The sequence below is a fragment of the Gambusia affinis genome, linkage group LG04 (genome assembly GCF_019740435.1).
Source record: "Gambusia affinis linkage group LG04, SWU_Gaff_1.0, whole genome shotgun sequence".
Lineage (NCBI taxonomy): Eukaryota > Metazoa > Chordata > Actinopteri > Cyprinodontiformes > Poeciliidae > Gambusia > Gambusia affinis.
In genome coordinates this window covers 14,839,550-14,862,118 of record NC_057871.1, presented here as the reverse complement: position 1 = coordinate 14,862,118, position 22,569 = coordinate 14,839,550, and the positions used below count along the sequence as shown (strand labels likewise).

The following is a 22,569-nucleotide window of genomic DNA, read 5'->3' as shown; positions in this document are numbered from 1 at the left end:
TATGCATTAGACTCCTTGAGTGAAATGCAGGCCTGTTCCACAGTAGAGACCTATCCTTTCCAAGTGGGGACCGCACAGTAAATTAAACCTAACAGAACTTGACAGTATGAAAGGAGGATTAGATTTCAATAACAGACTCATTGTTGTCTTGTTAGTGATAATAATGAATTGCAACATCTGCAACACAAGGATTATTTTCCTCACTGGGATTTTCTACACAATCCTTGAGGAAATCCTAAGGCTCTCAGTGCATGTTTGAAAGTTGTAGATTTACTCATCTGTCATCTTTAACCGTCCTGTTGTCCTCGGGTCAAAATGACCTGCCACTGTGTTAAAATTCCCCAAAGATCCACTAAATGTTAGTGGATCTTCAGAGACTTTCACTAAAAGATCCACTAAATGTTATTTCAGGACAACAGGAGGGTTAAGTTAATTCCTAAACAACTGCAAATTCTAAAGCAAATGTAAACATTGGTACACATTGTTCTGCTTTGTTTGCCACGGTATGGCAACAGAACATAAACTTTAAAGAAATCAAATAAAATCTCACTTATTTTTTCCCAAGACTTGTTTTTTTTTAATTTACAGAAATCATACAGTGTCAATGTCCTTTCAACATAAACCCCAGGAAAGTGTGTGATAAACTCACTACACCACATTACGTGATACTATAAAATCGTCATGATAGTGATTCTAAACATTGTTTCTGCAAAATTATAGTTGGTATCTTCTGCCACTGATATTTCTAAAGCAAACACCTGAAGCATCCAGAGACACTAACAGCCAAGTCCGTTGGTTTCACAGAACAGTTGTCCTAGATCATTTACTGAAGTACACCAATGAACACCAATGAAGCTGATGGTCTTGCTTACAGGTGAGGGTTAATCAAACCAAGGAACACTTCAAGCACTGTCTGACAGAAAAAGTTATTTATTGAAAAAAAAGTTATGTGATGAGGTTTAGTGTGCAGAGCTGTATGTCCATTAACCAGAGGTCTGTAACAGAGAAAAAAAGATGTACTTTTGAGTTCCCTGCCTCTTGTGTGGTGCTTTCCTGCACTCTCCAGCACCAAATCATCTGTCAGCAAGATGAAGTTTGAGAACGTGCTTGCAGAAGTTAATGGCTTTGGCAGATTTCAGATCAGGACACTTCTCTTGCTGGTCATTCCTCGTGTGACTTTGCCATTTCACTTCCTGCTTAATAACTTCATCACGGTGATTCCTTCTCACCACTGCAACATCAGTTCCTTAGACGATGGAGAAAGATTCAGGAATTTGTCTCTGGCAGACAAGCTGGTTGCCAGCATTCCTTTACAGAGTGATGGGAGCCCGAGCTCGTGTCAGATGTTTGCAGAGCCTCAGTACCACCTGCTGTATAACTCTACCAACACCACAGATCTACCTACGATCCCATGCCAGAACGGTTGGGTTTATGACCACAGCATCTTTAAATCGACTCTTGCCACTGAGGTAAGTTTTGTCGGTACATTTTTCCGTTATTACATTTATCTCTTATCCCTGTTACCTGTGTTTCATTTTAGTGGGACCTGGTTTGTGATAAGAGAAGTGTGAACAGAGCTACGGCCACCATCTTCTTCATGGGGGTTATGACTGGAGCAGTGGTTTTTGGCTATCTCAGTGACAGGTGTGGATATTCCTCACATGTTTCCAATTAGTTGGTTTATATATGTATTTAAAACGTTTTTATTAATTTTTAAATTATGACAAAATTAGAAGCACTAAATGATATTGCTAAAGTAGAAGAGCTTATGTTTATTTATATAAACATCAGTGCTGGCATATAGTATCAAATGTCTTCGTTGGATCACTTACATAAACAGAAATAATTTAAAAAAAAAATAATGGGGTGTTTTGATAGTATTTTCTGCCTGTGCATGTGTGGGTTCCTTTTGGGCCCTTTGCTGGTGTCCTACATTAAGATAATAAGGCCGTTGAGTTAATTAGTCTCTTTAAATTGCCTTTAGGAGTGAGAATGTGCATGCATGGTTGTTTTTGCATTTTAAATAGTCTTATTTATTCAATAATTATATCCATTTTCACAGGTTTGGACGGAAAAGAACACTTCTGGTGTCCTACATAATGACCACCATCTTTGGCTTTGCAAGTGCTTTCTCTTATAACTTTGCCATGTTTGCTGCCATGAGATTTTTCACTGGATTTGGGATTTCTGGAATCAGTATAGTCTCCATTGTTCTATGTAAGTTGTCTGTCAACACATCAAAAATGTCGGTTCTGTATAAAGGGTTTGTACAATCTTGGTCTTTTGCTCACATCCCAAAACTCATGACCACAGTTGAAGATAGGAATGTAGATGGACTGGAAAACAGAGAGCTTTGCCTTTTGGCTTCACTTTCTCTTCACAGTACTGCAGATGTCAGACTATCGATCTCCTGCCCCATTCTTTCCTCATTTGTGAACAAGACCTAAAGATACTCAAACTCATCCAGCTGGTTGTAGGACATTGTACCAAACCTGAAGAGGGCATTCTACATTTTTCCAGTACAAGACCATGGTTTCCAAAGTTTGGGGACGGCTCTTTATTTCAAACGGGACAGAGTGCAAAAAGCAAGCTCTATAAACTTGACTGACCAACATGAAGTCCTGACCTGAACCCAACAGACCACCCCTGGGTTGAATTAGAAACTAGACTTTCAGCCAGGCTTTGTCATCCGACATCAGCGTCTGATCTCACAAATGCTCTTTTGGAAAACTAATAAACAGTCTGCACACACACATTCCTAAACTTTGTTGACCCTTTTCAGAGGTTAAGCTACTGTAGCTGCAAATAGTGGTCCAATTCCAAACTAAAGTTTTTGTATTTAAAATAGAATGCCATTGGAGGTTATGTGAATAAAAGGAGGTGACCCAAAACTTTTACTAATATGCTGTAAAACTGATAAACTGTCTTTCCAATATTGTCTTGGATTCTTGTGCTCTAAGTTTTAACATTTACAACAAAAAGGTTTTTATTTACACAGAAAATCTTGACTGTGAAATAAGATACTAATTCACAGTCAATAAAATATTAAGCTTGAATGAAACTTTATTTTATTCTGTTGATTTTATGTTCTATTCTCTTTTAATACCTTTAATGTTGTTTTCTGACAGGTGTAGAATGGGTCGGAATTGAGCATCGTACCTCGGTGGGAGTCTTAATGAGTTTGGACTGGAGTTTTTCAACGATTCTGTTGCCCGGTGTGGCCTACTTTGTGAATGACTGGAGATACCTGACTGCCACTGTGACCAGCCCACTGCTGCTGGCTATGATCTGTTGGTGGTAAGCAGAAACCGGTCAAATTTAAACATTAAAAATAAACTAAGCACTCAGGCCTGTATGCAGAAGCAAAAAAAAAAAAGTAACATTAGAAATCTTTTAGAAAGTCTTTAGAAAATCTTTTATGTTTGTGTCATGCAGCCAACCTTTCTTCTTGTGCAGGTGGCTTCCAGAGTCTGCCAGATGGTTGATAAGTAATGGAAAAGTGAAGAGTGCTCATTTTTACCTGACTAAATGTGCAAAATTCAACCGCAGAGAAGAGTTCATGGCTGACCTAAAGCCTGAGGTACAACAATTTCCACATTCTCTTTATGTAAATAGCTTTTTGTTTAAATTCCTCTTTTAATTGTCCAGATTCTCTCCAAAGTAATTCTTGTTGAGGATGAAAATAGAAAATACTCCTATATGGACCTTGTGAAGACTCCCAGAATGAGACGACTTGCGCTACTAACTGGAATTGTTTGGTATATAAATGTTTTTTATTACTTTTCAAACCGTGATATGACAGGGTCTAGCAAAAGTATTGATACCTCTTTAATTATGATTTAGTAAACCTGTACAAACTAACCCATAAATATGAATAAAGGTATAAGTAAAAATAGATTCTAATATGTTTAAAATAAAAATAAAAAATAAATGAATAAACTTCTACTCTAGTATTCAGCCCCCAAAGAACAGTCTCATATAATAATAATATTTATATTTGCTTTATGCATCTTGAGGCTGTAGAGTATTACTCTGTTCTTCTTTCAAAATAGCAAAATTCAGTCTAATCACCCTTAATTTCGTCTGTCAAAATCAGTTTTGTGGTCTTGACATAGGTTCCTAATTTGACATTAGGTTTAAACTAAACATCTATACACAAATAGAGTTGGACTCTATTTTATTGTTCGACAGGAAGCAGTTTCAGCTGCAGAAATACAATACGTGACACAAACTAGCCAATCAGAAACCAGCATTCATACAACAGTTTTTGCTTTTTTTTACTAACCAAATCTCTTGCTATGTTTTTGTTGTTTTTTTTTTTTTTACCTGTAGGTTTGGAGTGGCCTGCATCTACTATGGAATCAGCTTAAATGTTCCTGGGTTTGGAGTGGACATTTATCTCACGCAATTCATCTATGGCGTCACCGAAGTCCCAGCAAAAATCTTCATCATTTTCTTTTTGAACAAATTAGGCCGAAGATTGACTCAGGCTGGAACACTTGCTCTCACAGGGCTGTGTTTGTTCTGCAGCATTTTCATCCCTCAGAGTAAATCAAAAATCTAAGTGTGTGTTTCTTACAACGAGAAAGCTTGAAGTAGCATTTATACATGACAAACATTTGAATTGTCAATGGCTTGAAGCAACAAGTCCTAAAACAATGAAATCACGAATTGTCAAAGTTGAAACGCCTAAGAATTTTCTTTTTCTTTCAGATTTGTGGACAGTAAGGACAGTTTTTGGAGCTTCAGGCAAGATGTTTGCAGAAGCAGCTTTTACAACTGTATTCCTGTATACAACAGAGCTTTATCCCACTGTGATGAGGTCTGAAAACATTTCACCTGTTTTTGTCTAGTCAAACGCATTTTAGTATCCAGGAAAACAGATTTGCAAGCATGTTATTGTCATAAGAACAACAACAAGAACAATATCCGGAAATAAGTATTCAACATTAAAATTCTTCTCTGTCGGGTTGTACAGGCAAAACGGACTTGGTTTCAGCTCTTTCACTGCTCGCATTGGTGTGTCTCTGTCACCCCTGGTGATGATTCTTGAGGACATCTGGTCTTACCTACCAAATATCATTTTTACCTTCGTGGCTTGCGTTGCAGCTCTCTCAGCTTCTTTTCTTCCTGAGACACTAAACGTCCGTCTCCCGGAGACCATCGAAGACATTGAGCAGACAAGGTAAAATACAATAAAACTGTCTTTTTTAGGAAAACCTAAAAAACGAAAGCTTTATGAGAACATATTTTGTTTTGCAGAAGACGATCAATAGCGACATCTGATGAGAAAGCGACTCTGTGACTGGTTTTGGGCATGAAAAACAAAATGGTCAATTTCCACTGGAGAAGAATTGTCTACAATGTTAATCTGCTATGCTATCACTTCTCTGTTGTTTGATGAAATGCTTTGATGTCTTAAGCAGAACTTTTTTGTGTCTGACACTGATTAGAGACAGTTAACTATGTCTTGGTCCGATGCAAAAATTAAGTAATTGTCATGTAAATCCTTGACGAATCTATAACTTTAAGATAAAACTACACATTAAGTGGTGTACATTAGTATTGTGACTGTGTCCTCTTAAACTTATTCACTGACAACATTGAGACTGCTGCAGTCTCCTGATGGGAAAATAATCAGTCCCATCAGGAATGCGTGCATGTCTGCCTTTTGTCTACAGGAGCTTGTTCAAATCTGATCAGACGGTGCCGACAATTACCTTACAATCCATCGTCAGTGATCCGATGTCAACTACTGCTCTACATGAAAATAAATGTGTATCATCAGATATGTGTCATCAGAGCAACCACCAGGTCTGCTGTTGTTTTTGTAACATCAGATGCAATAAATTACATAAACCTTTTATTGTCAAGGCAGAAGTTTATCGGAGTCACATTTTTGTGCAGTTATTTCAGCTGAGAATTTCAGGCTTACCTGTGTAGTTTAACAGACAGGACTTGAACAAGCAACTACCCCATCAGACAAAGTGATTCTGTCCTCTGAATTAGTAATTTCATCATCATTAGATAAATTACCTACATATCAGAGAGAAATTCACAGCAACCTGATCCACTGATGATAAAATCCTAAATAATGAGAAAACCTCTTTTTTTATATACTAGAGAGAATTTCAATGAGTAAGAATTTTAAAAGGGGAAAGGAAGCAGTCTTTACTTAATGGCTGTAGAGCTGTTTTAGTCCACTGTGTCACAAGCATATAGCCCTGTCCAGACAAAATCACATCACCCAGCTTGACACATGCAGCCATTTTTCAGCTGAGTCATATTTTGCTGCTGTAGACGCTTTGATGCTGAAGCCCTAAGCTAATATTTACAAGTTTACTCCATGCTTTAATAGGACTATAATCCCTATGTCAATTTACTGAGAATTTATGATGATGGCTCTGCAACATCTCTCCGGGTTCTCCGGCTTCCTCCCACAGTCCAAAAACATGACTGTCAGGTTAATTGGTTTCTCTAAATTCTCCCTAGGTGTGTGTGTGAGTGTGTTGTTTGTCCTGTATGTCTCTGTGTTGCCCTGCGACAGACTGGCGACCTGTCTAGGGTGTACCCCGCCTCTCGCCCGGGACGCAGCTGGAGAGGAACCAGCAACCCTCCCGACCCCATTTAGGGAAGAAGGGTGTAAAGAAAATGGATGGATGGATGGATGGGGCTCTGCAACACGGCAGAGTGGAGCCCTGAGACAGGGCCTCTCCTGGTTATGTATTAACGACACAAAGTTAAAGTCCAATTAGGTTTGCAATGAATAAAATGTCTGGTGAAGATGACAGGTGGCCGGTCACAATTTAAAACTTGTAGTTGATGAGCATTGTCAGAGTGTTTTTATTAGTTTTGCTTACAACAAACACAAGAACAGTTTCTGAGTAGTTTAAACATGAAAATGTTTGCGGCTTGCCGTTTCATGGTTGGAATAGAAAACGGTGAAAAATAACCTGAATTGTTAGGGAAATACAGATTTAGATTTTTTCAGATCTTGATCTAGATTTTTTCAGATCAAGAGGCATATGAAAAGAGGTTTTAAGTTTTTACGTAATTCTGTTTAACTGGATTGTGCTGATTGTGGGAGATGCAGCTTACAAAATTACAGGTATACATGAAACAACAACCGTTCTGTTATACATGAATCAGTAAAGCCAGGTAATATTCAACATTTCCTTGTAAATATAGTGATGTGCTGTATGAGCATGACTCATCACAATCCTGTACAAATCTGAAAACATAGAGTTTGCAGCCAAGATAAAGAAACGTGTTTTTAAACAATTAACTGCTCAAAAGTTCTGCTTTGTCTTTTTTATTATGTGTAGCTCAGGGTGGCATAAATATGACTGTCTTTTTAGGTGAACAGTGTTTTCAAATATATGTGATTTTAGGCTAAATTCAAATTCTCATGAAAGAAAATTTGAAAAAAAAGTGAGATAAAACAATTAAAGAAAACAATTTTAAAAAATTTAAATAAGTCTAATCAGGACAAGTAAAACATGTTGGTGTATAAAACTTAAGCAATGACTTATTTAAACAGTTCCTACAAATTTGTACACTTACAAACTCAAAGTTTCTTCATCAAGCATCATACACTCATAAAACATTACACATTGTCACTTTCAAAGGCCTGACATTAACCGTAAACACCATGGATAATAATGGGAAATTTGACATTTAAAAACTGAAATATTAAACTTTGATATTCAAATAGATTTAAATAGGTAGAGGTGCAGTGCAATAGCTCAGCTTCCTGCCTTAATAACCAGTAAACAATCTCTCATCAGTCTGTAAAGGGAAAGGTATTGACTGAACCATCAAAAACCTGCGTGTCTCTAAAAACGTAAACATAAAAAGTTCTCTAAATACCGAGCCATTTATGAATACGAGGTGAAATAAAATTTTTGATAGGTGCTCTGCGGTGTTTTTCAAAGCTGGGGATCTGCTTTGCATCAACACTGTAGGGCTAAGTCAGAGGACAAGGAAATACTTTCCCTTCACAGGGTAACTGTCTGAGCATCTAAACTTCTACCAAATGAAGATTCGTGTCAGAGTTAGTGGCAAGGTCAGGAAAGAAAAAGCAGATTTGTTTAATCTTGAAAATATTCATTTCAAAACACGGGGTTAACAAAATTGGACAAAAACAAAAAGGAAAAACATTTATAGTCCAACGAGTATTGATTCCAACTGCAAGAGTTTGTGGTCAGAGTTCGGCAGAAGTAGAGAGTGATGGTGTAATGGTGTATGGATTCTTGGCACCATTTGTTGCTCTTGTTTAAACACTACTTGAGTTTTGTTGCTACTCCATCCATTTAAGACCTGATCTTCTGAGAAGGTTTTTCTACTTTTTTGTTTTTTGAACTTGAAGACTTCACTGTACCCCTCTGCGCCAGAGCCAGAGAGGTACAGTGAAAATATATTTCAGTTGTTGATAGATCAGCAACAACTGCAGATCTATCAAGTTAATATTGTGCACACCGGCGTCCTCGTGGCAGTTAAAGGGTTAAGGGAATGTTGGCAGCGAGCTTGTAAAGTAAAATATTCTCTCACTCCACCTGTTCTCTTGGAGTGAGCTGTTACACCAAATGCCAAAGGTCATACTCGCTTGGCAGAGATTTAAAAGATTGGTGGATTTCTAAGTATACAGGCGTTGGAGCTAGACGAGTTCTTCTACTTGCTTTATTGATCTTACATAAAGACCCATCGGACTGCAGACAGACGCAACAATGAAGTTTGAGAGTGTTCTTGCTGATATTAATGGATTTGGAAAATTTCAGATAATGATTATTGCCATCAACTTCCTGGGTCGCTTCACGCTTCCTTGCCACTTCATGCTGAATAATTTTATCGCAGCAACACCAGCTCATCACTGTGACATCAGCTCGCTAGATGATTTTCTGAATTTATCTCAGGCAGAAAGAATTACTACGAGTATCCCAGTCGAGACAGATGGGAGGCCCAGCTCCTGTAGGATGTTTGCAAAGCCTCAATATCACCTGTTGCTCAACTCTTCTGATGTTACTGATGCTGCCACTGTGCCATGCCAGAACGGATGGGTGTACGACAACACAACCTTCAAATCAACAATAACCTCAGAGGTAATCCTGCTGACTTTTCTTTCTTTATACATTTTGATATTAAAATGTGCATTTTCCTAAAAGAAGACTAATTTTTGGAGGAAACGTGCCTTTCTACTCTTGTTACATAAAGTGGGACCTTGTGTGTGACAGAAGAGGTAAAAACAAAGCAACAGCAAGCATCTTCTTTGCTGGAGTAATGTTTGGAGCAGTAGCCTTCGGAAGTCTAAGTGACAGGTATTACAGTTGTGTAATACAGTTTTTAAACTAATAGTTGTATGTATGTATGTATACATATAGCTTCATGCTGTTAAATTGATTCACTACTACTCTCCACAGGTTTGGCCGCAGGATCATGCTCCTGGTGTCATATGTATCTGGCATGCTGTTTGCTGTAGCAAGCGCCTTTTCTACGACCTACGTGATGTTTGCAGTGTTGAGGTTCTTCACTGGGTTCTGCATCACTGGCATTGTCATCATCTCATGCGTTCTCTGTAATTAATCTGTGATTATGCTGAGCTAACTGGGAAAGACCAGGGCAGCTTCAGGGATGGTTATGAGGAATGTGTGTTTATATAATTAACTCTGTTTGATCATCTTGAAAAATGAGATATTTCCTTGCAGGTGTGGAGTGGGTGGACATTGAACACAGGAAACTGGTCGGAGTCATTGATAGTTTATCCTGGACATTTGGCAACACAGCATTTGCAGCAATTGCTTACTTTGTGACTGACTGGCGTTGGCTCACTCTAAGTGTTACGTCGCCTTTAATCTTGGCAATCATCACTTGGAGGTATGACTTGATTCTGTCAAGGTTTTGATGTCAAGTGTGTTAAGTCAACGTTTCTTTATAGTATTAAATTTTGTACTGATATGTAGAAGAGCTAATGAAAAATGTCAGTTCATAAAATGTTTAAGACAATTGTTCCAACTTGGGTGGTGGTGGTGATCAAAGTTTTATTTCCATCCATCCATCCATTTTCTATACACCCTTTGTCCCTAATGGGGTCAGGAGGGTTGCTGGTGCCTATCCCCAGCTAAGGTTCTGGGTGAGAGGTGGGGTACACCCTGGACAGGTCGCCAGTCTGTCGGAGAAGTTTTATTTCCTATACGAATATATAGATTAAAAACCTTTTTTTTTTTTTTTTTTTTGCTAAACTCAGGTGGATGCCTGACTCAGCGAGGTGGCTCATTGCCAATGGAAAACTGGAGCAGGCTGAGATATACCTGAAGAAATGTGCCAAGATAAATCAAAGAGAAGATTCCATTCACACACTAAAAGCAGAGGTTGTATTAAGAACTGAAAGCTTAACCTTAATTTTAGAGCATTTCTATATTGGTGAAAAAAATAAAATCTACCTCTGATATTTTTCAGACATTATCCACAATTGTAGACAAGGGGGCAAGAGGAAGAACTTATACATACCTTGACTTGATTCGAACACCTAAGATGAGGAAACTATCTCTGCAAACGGGCCTCTTATGGTTTGTGCAACCTGTGTTTTTGTTTCGTTACTGAAAGGTCAAAATAACTTATTAGTATAAAATGTTTATTATATATATTTATTTGGATCTGAATACTTCTGTACCCACAGGTTTTGTATTGCTACAACATTTTACGGCATCAGCTTCAACATCACGGGCTTTGGCTTAAATATCTACCTTACTCAATTTACCTATGCTGTAATTGAGTTGCCAGCCAAACTATCAGTTTACTATTTGCTGGATAAAATCGGCAGGCGCAGCACTGAGGCGGGAGCTTTGCTGTTGTCTGCGCTCTGCCTTGGAATCAACATTGTCATACCAAAAGGTAGGTGACTAACTGCTTCAGAAATTATCAGCATTATGTAAAGATAAACAATTAATTTCTACTACATCAAGAAAAAAAAGTTAACACCCCATTCTTCGCAGATATGTCTGTGGCCAGAACAGTTGTTGCCGTTGCTGGAAAGGGGTTTTCTTCAGCTTCCTTTGGAATGGTTTCGCTGTACACTTCAGAGCTGTATCCAACTGTAGTTAGGTAATGGAAATGACAATCTCTGACCTTTATGGATAACTTCATCACACAGAAATGTAACTGTCCGATTTTCAATGCATGTGAAAATACATGATTTAAAACAATCAACTGTCCCCCCTTTGACCTGACTTTCCTGATATTATAAATTTAAAATGCATGTATGCCGAGTTATTTTATCTTATGGCAAACCATGCAGATGCTCCGACTGCACAAATGAAGATTAGCTCATTTTGTAATATCAAAACCTTAGGACAAAGCACGGAAACTCAAACCTGCTGTATTTATCTGGTTATTTCTGCTAATACGTTAGCTTGCAGGCATTCAGACTGCATAAAGAGCATTGACTTTGAAGATCCATTCACACAATCAAATTGTAATTTTTTTATTATTTTATCCCAACAAGTGGCACTTCACTTCTTTATGGCTAGATTCACATAAAAAAAATAGTAGAGGAACTTGTAGCTTTGTAAACAAAGGGGACTTGAACCATTTGTTCCTGCAGAAGTAATCTCTCGAGCCTATCAGGTCTCTCCTGCTAAGAGCTGTACTTCTGTCTCTGTTGCAGGCAAAATGGAATGGGCTACAACTCATTCATGGGTCGGTTTGGCGTTGCTGTGTGTCCTCTGATCCTGTTACTAGATGAGGTTTGGAAGGAACTTCCGCAGGTGGTCTTGTGCTCAACAGCTTTACTGGGAGGACTGGTGGCAAGGACTTTGGCAGAGACACGCAACAGGTGTCTGCCAGAGACCATTGAAGACGTTGAAGAAACGCAGTCCAACACAAATCAGAAGGCGTAAATATTTTCATGGAAAATGCAAACTGGATGTTGACGGCTTGATTTGTGCAAATTTGTCTGCAATTGAGTGGTGGGGCTTTATTTGTGAAAAGTTGACATTTTAAGATTAAAAGTAGGTTTTGCTTGGTAATGCCAGCCAATAAAGGATCTTGAGTCTCAGTTCACCACTGTTTTTGAGTTTCATGTATGTCTTCTCTTGGCAAAGCTTTATGTTGTCACTGTCAATTGAGTACAGTGCAAATATGCCAAAATGAGCATAAATATATATGGCAAACTGAAAACAGTAAATAGAAATGTAAAAAAAAAAAAAAGAATTAACATGTCATTTAATTTTTACGCGACAAAGCCAAGACATAGTTCAAACTTGAAGTAAAAATAACTCCCAATCAAATAATTTTTGTCACACCAATCCAGCAAAAAAAAAAGTATCCACAAAAATAAAGTCAAAGCTTGTTTATTTAAGAAACAAAGCAAGCACAGATCTTTGTTATGGCTCCAAAGGCTCCTGAATTAAATTCAACCACATCTATAAAACCTGCTTCAAATAATTTCTTTTGAAAATCATATTAAGCTGGATCTAACGACTGCTGCTGATATTTCATGTCATTACACCTACTTACGGAACCGACATTGATGGAAAAACAAAAATAAGCAAAAAATACTAAAAATCAAAAAGCCAATGTTTGAACATTAAAGTACAATGATACAGGAAGATCTAAAACTACAGTATGCAGGTTGTTTTCCAGGATACTTCGACTATATTCAGTACTGCGTGTACTCTTTGCTCTCTAGTTTGGCAATAATTCGCTCCAGCTGTCTTTTAGCTTCACATTGTGGAAAGTTACTCATGTCATAGTACTGGGATGCAATCTTCACCAACCTGCAACAAAGAGGAAAACATGAAACAATCCCATCAGTAAGATGACAATTGAAACTCATTCATTGCAGTTAACCTGCAGGCATTCATGATAAACTCATCAGCGCACATACCACTCTGGTTTGATGTCTGTGCAAGTGCGGATGTAGTTCTTGGTGGTGAGAACAAATTCATTGTAGAGCACCCACTCAGGTTTGTGGTCCAGGACTGTGGATGGGTGCAGCTGGACCACCTGGTTGTCTTTCACTGTGAGGTAATGGCCTGTGCGCTCCAAATGAGCGACCTGAAAGGAGAACAAGTATTATTAATATTTCAATCTTTTTTTAAAAAAAAGCAATAAAAGACCAAAAATTGTATGCATTAACATCTCTGATGAAGGTTTTTATACTAATATTTTTACACTAATAGCTCACCTGCATGAAGAAGCCGGTGCAGAGCGCTCGTCTGATATTGATGTAGTAATCTCTGCTAGTAAACTCTGTGCTACGCCGAGGCAGACTGAAGCGGTCCATAATCCTGGACAGCTGCTGACGTACATTGTCAGCAGACATCAGCGAGCGGTAGTTGACAAAGTTGTCATAACACCACTGATTAGCTTCGTGGTCTGGAAAAAAAAAAAAAAGAAGGATTTGAGTCAAGATAACTAACTTTCAAGACCTTTAAGCTTTAAATGAACCTGAACAGCAGAACTGTTTTCAGATACAACAATATATGATTTACCAACCGAAACAGGGAAAAACTCTCAAAAATAGCAATCAATCAATCAGTCAATCAAATTTTATTTGTATAGCACATTTCAGCAGCAGGGCATTTCAAAGTGCTTTACATCAAATCAAACACAAAAACACAATGCAACACAGAATCATCAATCAAAACAGAACATTAAGTCAGATTCTGTCATTAAATTTGTAATTGATTACGTGTCAAATACAACTCTAAACAGGTGGGTTTTTAGTTGATATTTAAAAGAAGTCAGTGTTTCAGCTGTTTTACAGTTTTCTGGAAGTTTGTTCCAGATAGATGCTGAATGCTGCTTCTCCTCGTTTGGTTCTGGTTCTGGGGATGCAGAGCAGAACCAGAACCAGAACTAGAAGACCTGAGAGTTCTGGAAGGTTGATACAACAGCAGCAAATCTTTAATGTATTGTGGTGCTAAACCATTCAGTGATTTATAAACTAATAACAGTATTTTAAAGTCTATTCTTTGAGCTACAGGGAGCCAGTGGAGGGACTTTAAAACTGATGTTATGTGCTCTAAATATTTCAGACTGCAGCCCTATTAGGCCCTTTGATAATGTTTTTTTAAGACTTCAATCTCTAAATAATGTGGTTTACGTGATGGTACCAATGGCAAAACAATGCCAGTTGTACATTTAACAAAATAAATTACCAGATGTTTCAGGTGTTTCCATAACTACCACAAGAGGGAGACAAATTTTGTGTTTTGAATGTCAATAGATGAACCGATTCAGGTGAATATATTTTGCAATTGGGAAGCATGGAAATTGCTCAGTGAAATATGTTAAAACAAAAAGGTTTGTTGTAGGTTTTACAGAACTGTAACATAAGCTCCAAGTTCAGTTTAACAACTGCAACTGTATTGAGAGTGAAGTCAACAGTGAAAGCTAAGACTGATATTCATAGTGAGGTAAGAGGTAGAGGGGAAAAATCTTTAATGTAACCCAGGAGGATACATTAAAATCTAATATGTTTAACTCAAGTGTAATGTTATCATAAAACCAGATGGTTGATAAAAGGCAAAAGTTAGACTTATGATTCTTACTGTTCATCTGGTTTACAACTGAAGCTGAGAAATTAGGACTAATATCCAAATGTTTTCTAACATGCTTTGATCCAAGTCTTCTATCATCAAATGGGCCGGAAAGGTTTCCTGCAGCTTTTCTATTTTCTGGGCATCACTTAAAAAGAGCAAGAAGAAAAGCGTGCTGACTAAAAGTGGAACTAAAGGCTTGACACTCACTTTGTTTGAAGGCGTGGTAGACATTGAGCAGCGTCAAGTGGTCTCCGTCAATGTGAGCAAATCTCATCTTGGACTCGTCCGCTGCCTTCTTAGCCTCCGTGGGACGGACAAAACACTGTGGGACTAAACAAGGTTGGTATGGGCCCCAACAAAGCCGCCCATAGGGATGAGTCAAACATTCACAGAAAAATGGAGCAAAGCCTATGATGCTAGGGCACTTGACACTGCGTTGGGACAGGGCAGGACCACACTCTATCAAAGGGGGATCTGCAGGCTTTTCTCAAGGTCATTTCCAACAGTAATGGCTATAAGCTCGTAGAGAGTGGGGGGTCATTTAACCACATCTGTAAAACAAGAGTTTTCACACAACTATAAAGTATTAGAAACACCAGCAAGGTTTGATTTAAGCAGGACTGATATGTACATGTAACGTCTTCTCTTTAACTACACATGACATTGACAAACAGTGATATATCTAATTATATACTTCGGAATAATTCATAAGAATTAAATGAAATCTGAAATAGCATGAGTGGTGCCTGCCCTATCCACAGGATGTGTACAAAAGGCTTCAAGTAGGTAAACAAAACCTAAAATTTAAAGACCGCATCCAACACTTTCACTTAAGAAGCTGCATGGGTACTCAAGCAAATACTTTGATTTTAACAGCAATATTGTATTTAAGTCATGTAAATTTTATGATGTTCAATGTTTTAGTAAACTAGTAATTAGAACTTTTAAAGTAATTTCACCTTACATTGTTAGAAATAAGCATAAGCAGGCCTCAAATGCTATTTTAAAAATAAGGTGAACAATAAGGCTGCAAAACATAAAAAAATATATATTATCATCTTAAAACAACTTTGTGCAACACAGCAAAGGACTGTTTGAAAGTCAACAAGTGTTTGGTAAAATATTAAAAATAAAAACAGAACACTGTGTAGGCCAAGGTGTTGGATGAACCAACTGTAGTACCTGCACATGTCTGACTCAGATTACTTTGCCTAAGGTGCTAAAAGACCCAAAGATTGTTGGAAGCAAAGATGAAGAGAAGAAGACTGGAAAAAAAATAGAAAATTTATTATAATGGCTTTCATTTCTTACCAATAATAATTTCCACTGCATGATTTTTTATTAGCCCGTCAGGACCATGCGTTATTTATTATTTCACCATCATGTCATGTTGTAAGCTCATTGTTTTGGCAGGTTGGGGTGTTGAATGAATTACTTTATCTTCTATTATTTTTGTTTAGCTTCGACGCCACAACAGCCAATCATTTTCAGGATCAGTGACATTTTAGCAGTAGTAAGCACTATGTTACTTACTTTCTCTGAAATTACATTCATAAAGGATTTCAACTTTAGCAGTGGATGCCAAAAACATTTGAGGTTTTGAATAAATTTATCAAAACCTTGGAATACCGACTGACCCGTACCTAGTCATAATCACTTTATAATAATCATCGACCAGTCTTTAACTGATATAAAGTTAAAGATTGAAGTCAAACCTATTAGGATAATGTGAAGAAATAACATGGCTGGTTATTTCAAACAAGTGTTTTCCTTAAGAAGCTTGGCCTTTTAAAGGCTAGAAGGTGTCAGCCCAGTCCTGGGCATTACCTGACAGCATGGCAGTGATGGAGAGGATCTCATTGGAGCAGTTAAACTCGCAGCTGGCTATGACCATCTTGGCCAGTTGAGGATCCAGCGGAAATTCTGCCATCATGGAGCCAAGCTCGGTCAGGTCACCATCATCGTTGAGAGCGGCCAGGTAATTAAGAAGCTCAAGAGCTCTCATAAGCGTTTCAGGAGCTGCATTGGTGGGGAGAGAAGGGTGATCAGGATCCGCAAGTCAACTGGTCAACATGACTTTTCTTCTGAGTCAACCGTTACTCACCTGGAGGGTCCATGAAGTCAAAGTGGACAAGGTCATCAATGCCCAACTTCTTCAACTGCAGCACAACAGATCCCAAATTGGACCGAAGAATCTCTGGGTATGTATTATCCTGGAAAAGCATAAATTTAATAACTTTATCTTGTACATTTTTGATACAAAAAAAAACAACAAAAAAAAACCTTCAACATCAAACAGACCGGAGAAGCAGGGAGGGAGTGAACCAACGTCCCACTTCCACAGCGACTCACCTGCATCTCTGTTTTGTAGGCCTTCTCTGTATAGAGGCGGAAACATTTCCCTGGACGTGTTCTGCCGGCTCTGCCTGCCCTCTGCTGTGCCGAAGCTTTACTGATGGCTGTGACTAGCAGAGACTCAACTCTGATGCGGGGATTGTACACCTAGACACATATTATAAAGAATGTAACACACATGCTTAAAGCTACATGTAGAATGGGACAAAAAAACAGATAAACTAAACCAACAACAAAAGACTTAGAAACAATATTTCAGAAACAGATATTGAATAATACCAAATTAAGCAATTCACAATGCTATGCTGAGAAAAACCACCCCGCAGCACGATACCGCTGCCTCCATGTTACAACATGGACATGGTCTGTCTATGGATGTTGGTCAAAAAGTGCAATTTGGGTCTTGCTTGACCACTTTTACAAGGTACTGTATGTAGAATAAACAGGGTTCCTTTCAACTCACCTTCTGTTTGGCAAATCCCGGGTCAATGACAAACACGACACCATCAATTGTTAGCGACGTCTCAGCGATATTTGTTGACACAACAACCTGAAGGGGGAAAGCAACAGTTTAAATATTCATTCAAGAATGTAAACAGTGGAGCCCATTTAGAATGATCCATTTTTGCCAGCAGACCTTTCTCCCTATAGCACCGTTTGGCTTTCTTGGAGGAGGTGGCTCAAAGATCCTCTGCTGCTGCTGCGGGGGCAACGTGGAATACAGTGGAATGATTTTGATGTCTCCGACTTCAGGGCCAAGGTCGTCAACTTCTCGTTTGATTCTCTTACAGGCTTCATCAATTTCCTGAAAGAAAGGACAATGACTTGCCTTCCTCATCCAGGACAAACAAGGCTGCTCAATAACGTACTTGTAAGTATTGTAAGCATTACCTCTTGACCTGTGAGGAACAGAAGGACGTCACCTTCTTCCTCTTCACACATGTGAATCTGAATGACGGTACGAATAGCTGCCTCCAGGTAGTCCCGCTCTGGTTCAGGGGTGTAGAAGATCTCCACAGGATGTGTGCGTCCAGGAATGGTCAGCAGAGGGCAGCTGTCGAAGTACACTTGGAACTTTCCTGCATCCAGGGTGGCACTCATCACAATTACCTGTGCAGAGAAACCTATGATCACTATTCTTTAAAAATGATGCTTATAATTTTGAAGCTATGTGAGATCCGAGTCTTTAATGTCAACAGAACATTAGATGAATATCCTATAGTAACCATTGATGAAGGGCCTGTTTCACATGGGGCAACATGACAAGCTGGTGCCTTTGCTGCTACTTTTTCCACACTTGTAAAAAAAAAAAGTAGTCAGCATTTTATAGAACAACTTTGTGAAGAAACTCTGCATTGGTTGACTTTGTAACACAACAATTATTATATGTTGATGTTTCAAACTATTTTGGAAGCTATAAATGCTGAACGAGACTTCAGAATTACAATAGCTAAAATCTTATTGGAATGTCAAAACATTACCAAAACCAATGTTAAGATCTCCATTACAAATCTTAGATGTCTTAAACAATGGTGTTATTGTTCCTGAAAAACAATAATAATATATATATATATATATATAGTAAAAAAAAAAAAAAAAAAAAAAAACACCTTCAGATCCTGTCTTTGGCGAACCACTTCCTTCAACACGCCCATCAGGATGTCTGTGGCCAGAGTTCGCTCGTGGGCCTCATCCAGAATGATCACACCATATCGCTCCAGCAGAGGATCATTCATAGCTTCTCTCAGTAACATACCATCTGTCATGTATCTGCAGAAAATAACAATGTTTCAATAAACTGCACATTTCTGGTGCAAGATCAATTCTGATTGCAGTGGAACATCCTTGAACTAAAAAACCCTCTTCAGAAAAGCAGCCCTTACTTTAATATAGTCTTGGCAGAACTGCAGTCCTCAAATCTGATGGAGTAGCCGACTTCCTGTCCAAGCATGACATCCATTTCGTCTGCAACCCTTTGAGCTACGCTCATGGCAGCCACTCTCCGCGGCTGAGTACAAGCTACGGCCCGCTTAGGACCAGGCAAGGCCCTCACCATGTCCACACACCACTGAGGAATCTGAAGATTGAAATAAAGGCAACAATTTAGAAACCGTTGAATATTATTATTTCATGAAGGATTCTTTCAAATCTTCCATTTAACTCTTCATTTCTACATTTTCCCAGCTGTTTCTTAAACTGGATTAGGCTGGATCTGTATGAATATCGTACCTGTGTTGTTTTTCCAGAGCCAGTCTCTCCAACAAGGACAAAGCTCTGATTGCGTGTAATGATGTCGCTGAAGTTTTCTTTGTATTCCCACACCGGAAGCTGTAGCCTTTTCTTCAGGATCTCGTAGTAGCGCGGCGTGTGTGGCAGATTGGTGAATGGGTTAATCTGCTGGTGCATGTTCATCTGCTTGATAGGAGGTATGCTCGACATCGACGGCATGCTGTTAGAGGGAGCTGCCGACAGCTTGGGTTCCCTGTCCCGGTCTCTGTCCCTGTCGCGATCTCTGTCTCGATCCCTGTCCCTGGAACGGTCCTCACGGTCTCTGTCACGGTCTCTGTCTCTCCTTTGAGAGTAAAAAATAGTGCTTCATCAGCAACAATTTCATAATACAATCAAGTACTAGCCATACAAATACAAAGTGTGAGGAAAAAGCAGTTTACGGTTTTCTGTGAAAATATTTAAAATCTTCACAATAGAAATACAATGAGCTGACACCACATCAATGCATAAAGTATAAAGCCCTCCTGAATAACGGATGTATAAAGCATGAATATTTATTATTTTACATAATCAAGCTCATGTGACAGATGAGGATTTAAGTATTGCAAAACCTCTTAATGAAACAAGAATCTATCCAAAGGAGACTCATTTTAAACTGAGAAATAATACTGAATCAGAAGATTTCAAAGCTGATGTTTCTGACCCATAACGAGGAAATGAGAGCACAACTTTCACTGACTGAACAAAAACATTCCTGATAAGCTAATTAAACAAGGACATCGCAACACTGCAAACAGCCTCAATTACCACTGCACAATTTCTGTTCAATGATGAGCACTGGTTTATCACATGTTAAAAGTGATAGCGAAACCTAAAGAACAATAAACTCTTACTTTTAAATTCTGCTTGATTTCTGGAGATTATCCTTTATCCTTCTATTAACCCCATTATGTCAATATTATGTTTTGCCAATTCCACAACTTCTACAATTGTTGAATTTATTAGTTAGACGATTTTTAGTGGGTTTATGTCTGTTTTGAACTTGTGCAAAGCCAAACTTTTGGTCCTTATTTATTGGTCCTTATTGAGGAGATTCAAGTGTATCAGCAGCTCAGCCGTAGGCAAAGGGAGAGCCCCAAGATCCACATAAATAAGTATTAAAAATAAAATAGAAATCTTACTGCAACATCAGGTATACAGAAAACCATAATGTTATGAAAAAACAGCAGATTATAAGAAACATACAAGTGTACTAAAAATGTTAATAGCAATTTTGTATTATTGAGCAAAAAAAATAAGAATGATTGAAAAGAGAGAGAAGAGGCTCATTCTGCATGCCATCATATTTTGTTGCAGTTTCCTTACACTGCAAAAGAACCAATCACTTCAGGGCTATCTTTTTGACACATATAGACATTTAATCTGCTCTAGAGAGGGTTAGGTTGCCAGACTACAAAGAATAAAGTTACAATAGAGACAGACCTGGGTAAAAGGTTATTCAGATTCAAGTTCTGTAAGCATTAAAGAGATAACATGGGCCACTGATCTAACAGTTACTAAGAAATTGCTATTTTCGGTTTTTGCAACCATAGTTGTAACTTGGTTATTTTTAGTAGGAAATACATGGGTGAATCTGAATATTAGAGAGCTAATAGGCATATGCAGTCAAAAATATTAGCATTGATCTTTGCTTCAGTAACCACTGCAAAGGGAAGTGCAGTGGCCAACATTTCAAGAACCCTTGTAGAAACTGAAGGGGACGGCATTGACGTTGCTGTGGCGACTGATAAAAAAAACGAAGCTAGAAGGAATGGGCCATTGCAAGTTAATAATGTATTCCTGCATTTACAAGTAATTCCAGTGGTGCCGTTCTGGTTTTCTCCAAACTGAAAATGTAATTTCTATGTCAAACATACACTTAAAATTGATACCATTATGCTTCTTCTTTAATGGTAATACATCCCAAAACAGAATCTTATTATGGCACTATTTAAAAAGGTGAAGATAAAGTCAAAGAACATTTCTATACTTTCAAAACAATAGTCAATCACTACGTATAAAATCGACCTTAACCTAATCCGTAAAAAAATAATAATAAAGACAATAAAACGCAACCGAATAAAACTGAATACAAATTAGACACGTAACTACAAAGGCTTGAATTTTCTTCTCAACTAGAATTGCAAGGTAGTTAATAAAAGTGTTGAGTGAGAATAGATAACTTTGTACCTAGGGAAGTGATACTCAAATAGCCTTGATGACTTACTACAGACGCGCGAATGGCACTGAACACTGGAAATACTTATCTCGTCAAAGCAACACTACATAACTTACTAACTTCAAAGATTACATAATATTTAATATTCTAAAATATGCATCGATTTCGTTGCATTAAACCACAATCTCTGACAATGCAGCTAAGGATATCCCAATCGCGCAACTTTGAAGATGTCCTGAATGAGCTGTTAGCATGTGGCTAATACAGTTAGCCCCGCACGTGCAGAGAACGTTGATAATTCGTTTCTCAAGATAAGCTCACCTCCATTGGCTCTCAAGATATCTCTAAAGCAATAACAAGCACTTGTAGCCCTTTGTCAGAGGAGCGCTCATGTGCTGAGGAGAGGAATCAAATCAAAATAAGCTGCATCGCTAACAACAGAGACTATTTTTGTTTCGGCTTTTTGGCTGGTACTTAGCTTACTGAACTAGCACCGGCTAACGTCTAGCTCATAGCCTCATTGTTCCAAGGGGATAAAGACGTAGTGTAGCTTCACCTACCCGTCAGACCGCTTCTTACTGGAGGAGTAATCATCGCCCAAATCCAAACGGTGTCTTTTGGACATATTGGTTAGGAAAATGTAGTTTATCTACACCGCCAACACAACAGTGCTGCGCAAAATGCAACTACCAGTTTCCTGATTCCTGCGCTGTTTTTTCATATTTGTTTTACAGATTGTAACACCGCCACCTGCTGGTGTGGATCCTACTGTATAATTTATCTCGCATTTCTCAATTTTTGAAGTCACCAACAGTGGAGTACAGTTTGTTTTTAAATGGCCACATTTTAAATAAAACAATTTCAGAAAGATATAAAATTATGTCAGATAATTTAATGGCTGACTCAAATAATTTATAACATTACTTTACAGATATTTATTTCATTTTTCAGAAGCATTCATATCTCACTAATGTTTTCACATTTTTGCACATTGAAGCCAAAGAACTTATTAATTAAATTCCGATTAGATTTTATTTGTTACATATACACAATTATAATTGTGAAGAGGGAGTGACAGATTTAGTTTAATTTTTCACATTTTTCTTTTTCTTTATTTTTTCTGACAGCTAGTACTTTAAAACAGAACTGATACAAACTACATAACAGTAAATCAAAAATAATCAGGGTAAAAATTGTCCATATTTAACCATTATATATATGACTTTT

At 38.1% G+C, this 22,569-nt stretch overlaps 3 protein-coding genes across 3 annotated transcripts; 2 read left to right on the top strand and 1 right to left on the bottom strand.

Annotated features, from left to right (window-relative positions):
• Nucleotides 1-1,054: 1,054 nt before the first annotated feature.
• LOC122829420 (solute carrier family 22 member 7-like) lies at nucleotides 1,055-5,798 on the top strand. The gene is made up of 10 exons (XM_044113954.1): nucleotides 1,055-1,469; nucleotides 1,541-1,644; nucleotides 2,063-2,217; nucleotides 3,129-3,297; nucleotides 3,457-3,580; nucleotides 3,649-3,758; nucleotides 4,333-4,547; nucleotides 4,714-4,822; nucleotides 4,979-5,185; nucleotides 5,263-5,798. The coding sequence occupies exons 1-10, from the start codon at nucleotides 1,089-1,091 to the stop codon at nucleotides 5,303-5,305; spliced, it is 1,617 nt and encodes a 538-aa protein (XP_043969889.1). The 5' UTR covers nucleotides 1,055-1,088; the 3' UTR covers nucleotides 5,306-5,798.
• Nucleotides 5,799-6,838: 1,040 nt separating this feature from the next.
• On the top strand, nucleotides 6,839-12,565 carry LOC122829419 (solute carrier family 22 member 7-like). The gene is made up of 9 exons (XM_044113953.1): nucleotides 6,839-9,098; nucleotides 9,211-9,314; nucleotides 9,417-9,571; nucleotides 9,702-9,870; nucleotides 10,241-10,364; nucleotides 10,453-10,562; nucleotides 10,673-10,887; nucleotides 10,989-11,097; nucleotides 11,660-12,565. The coding sequence occupies exons 1-9, from the start codon at nucleotides 8,727-8,729 to the stop codon at nucleotides 11,889-11,891; spliced, it is 1,590 nt and encodes a 529-aa protein (XP_043969888.1). The 5' UTR covers nucleotides 6,839-8,726; the 3' UTR covers nucleotides 11,892-12,565.
• LOC122829418 (pre-mRNA-splicing factor ATP-dependent RNA helicase DHX15-like) lies at nucleotides 12,329-22,094 on the bottom strand. The gene is made up of 14 exons (XM_044113952.1): nucleotides 21,903-22,094; nucleotides 19,125-19,467; nucleotides 18,779-18,972; nucleotides 18,506-18,665; nucleotides 17,787-18,005; nucleotides 17,533-17,700; nucleotides 17,359-17,445; nucleotides 16,893-17,042; nucleotides 16,645-16,753; nucleotides 16,368-16,559; nucleotides 14,748-14,870; nucleotides 13,181-13,371; nucleotides 12,881-13,050; nucleotides 12,329-12,770 (listed from the first exon to the last, which is right to left on the bottom strand). The coding sequence occupies exons 1-14, from the start codon at nucleotides 21,965-21,967 to the stop codon at nucleotides 12,653-12,655; spliced, it is 2,289 nt and encodes a 762-aa protein (XP_043969887.1). The 5' UTR covers nucleotides 21,968-22,094; the 3' UTR covers nucleotides 12,329-12,652.
• Between the last annotated feature and the right edge of the window lie 475 nt (nucleotides 22,095-22,569).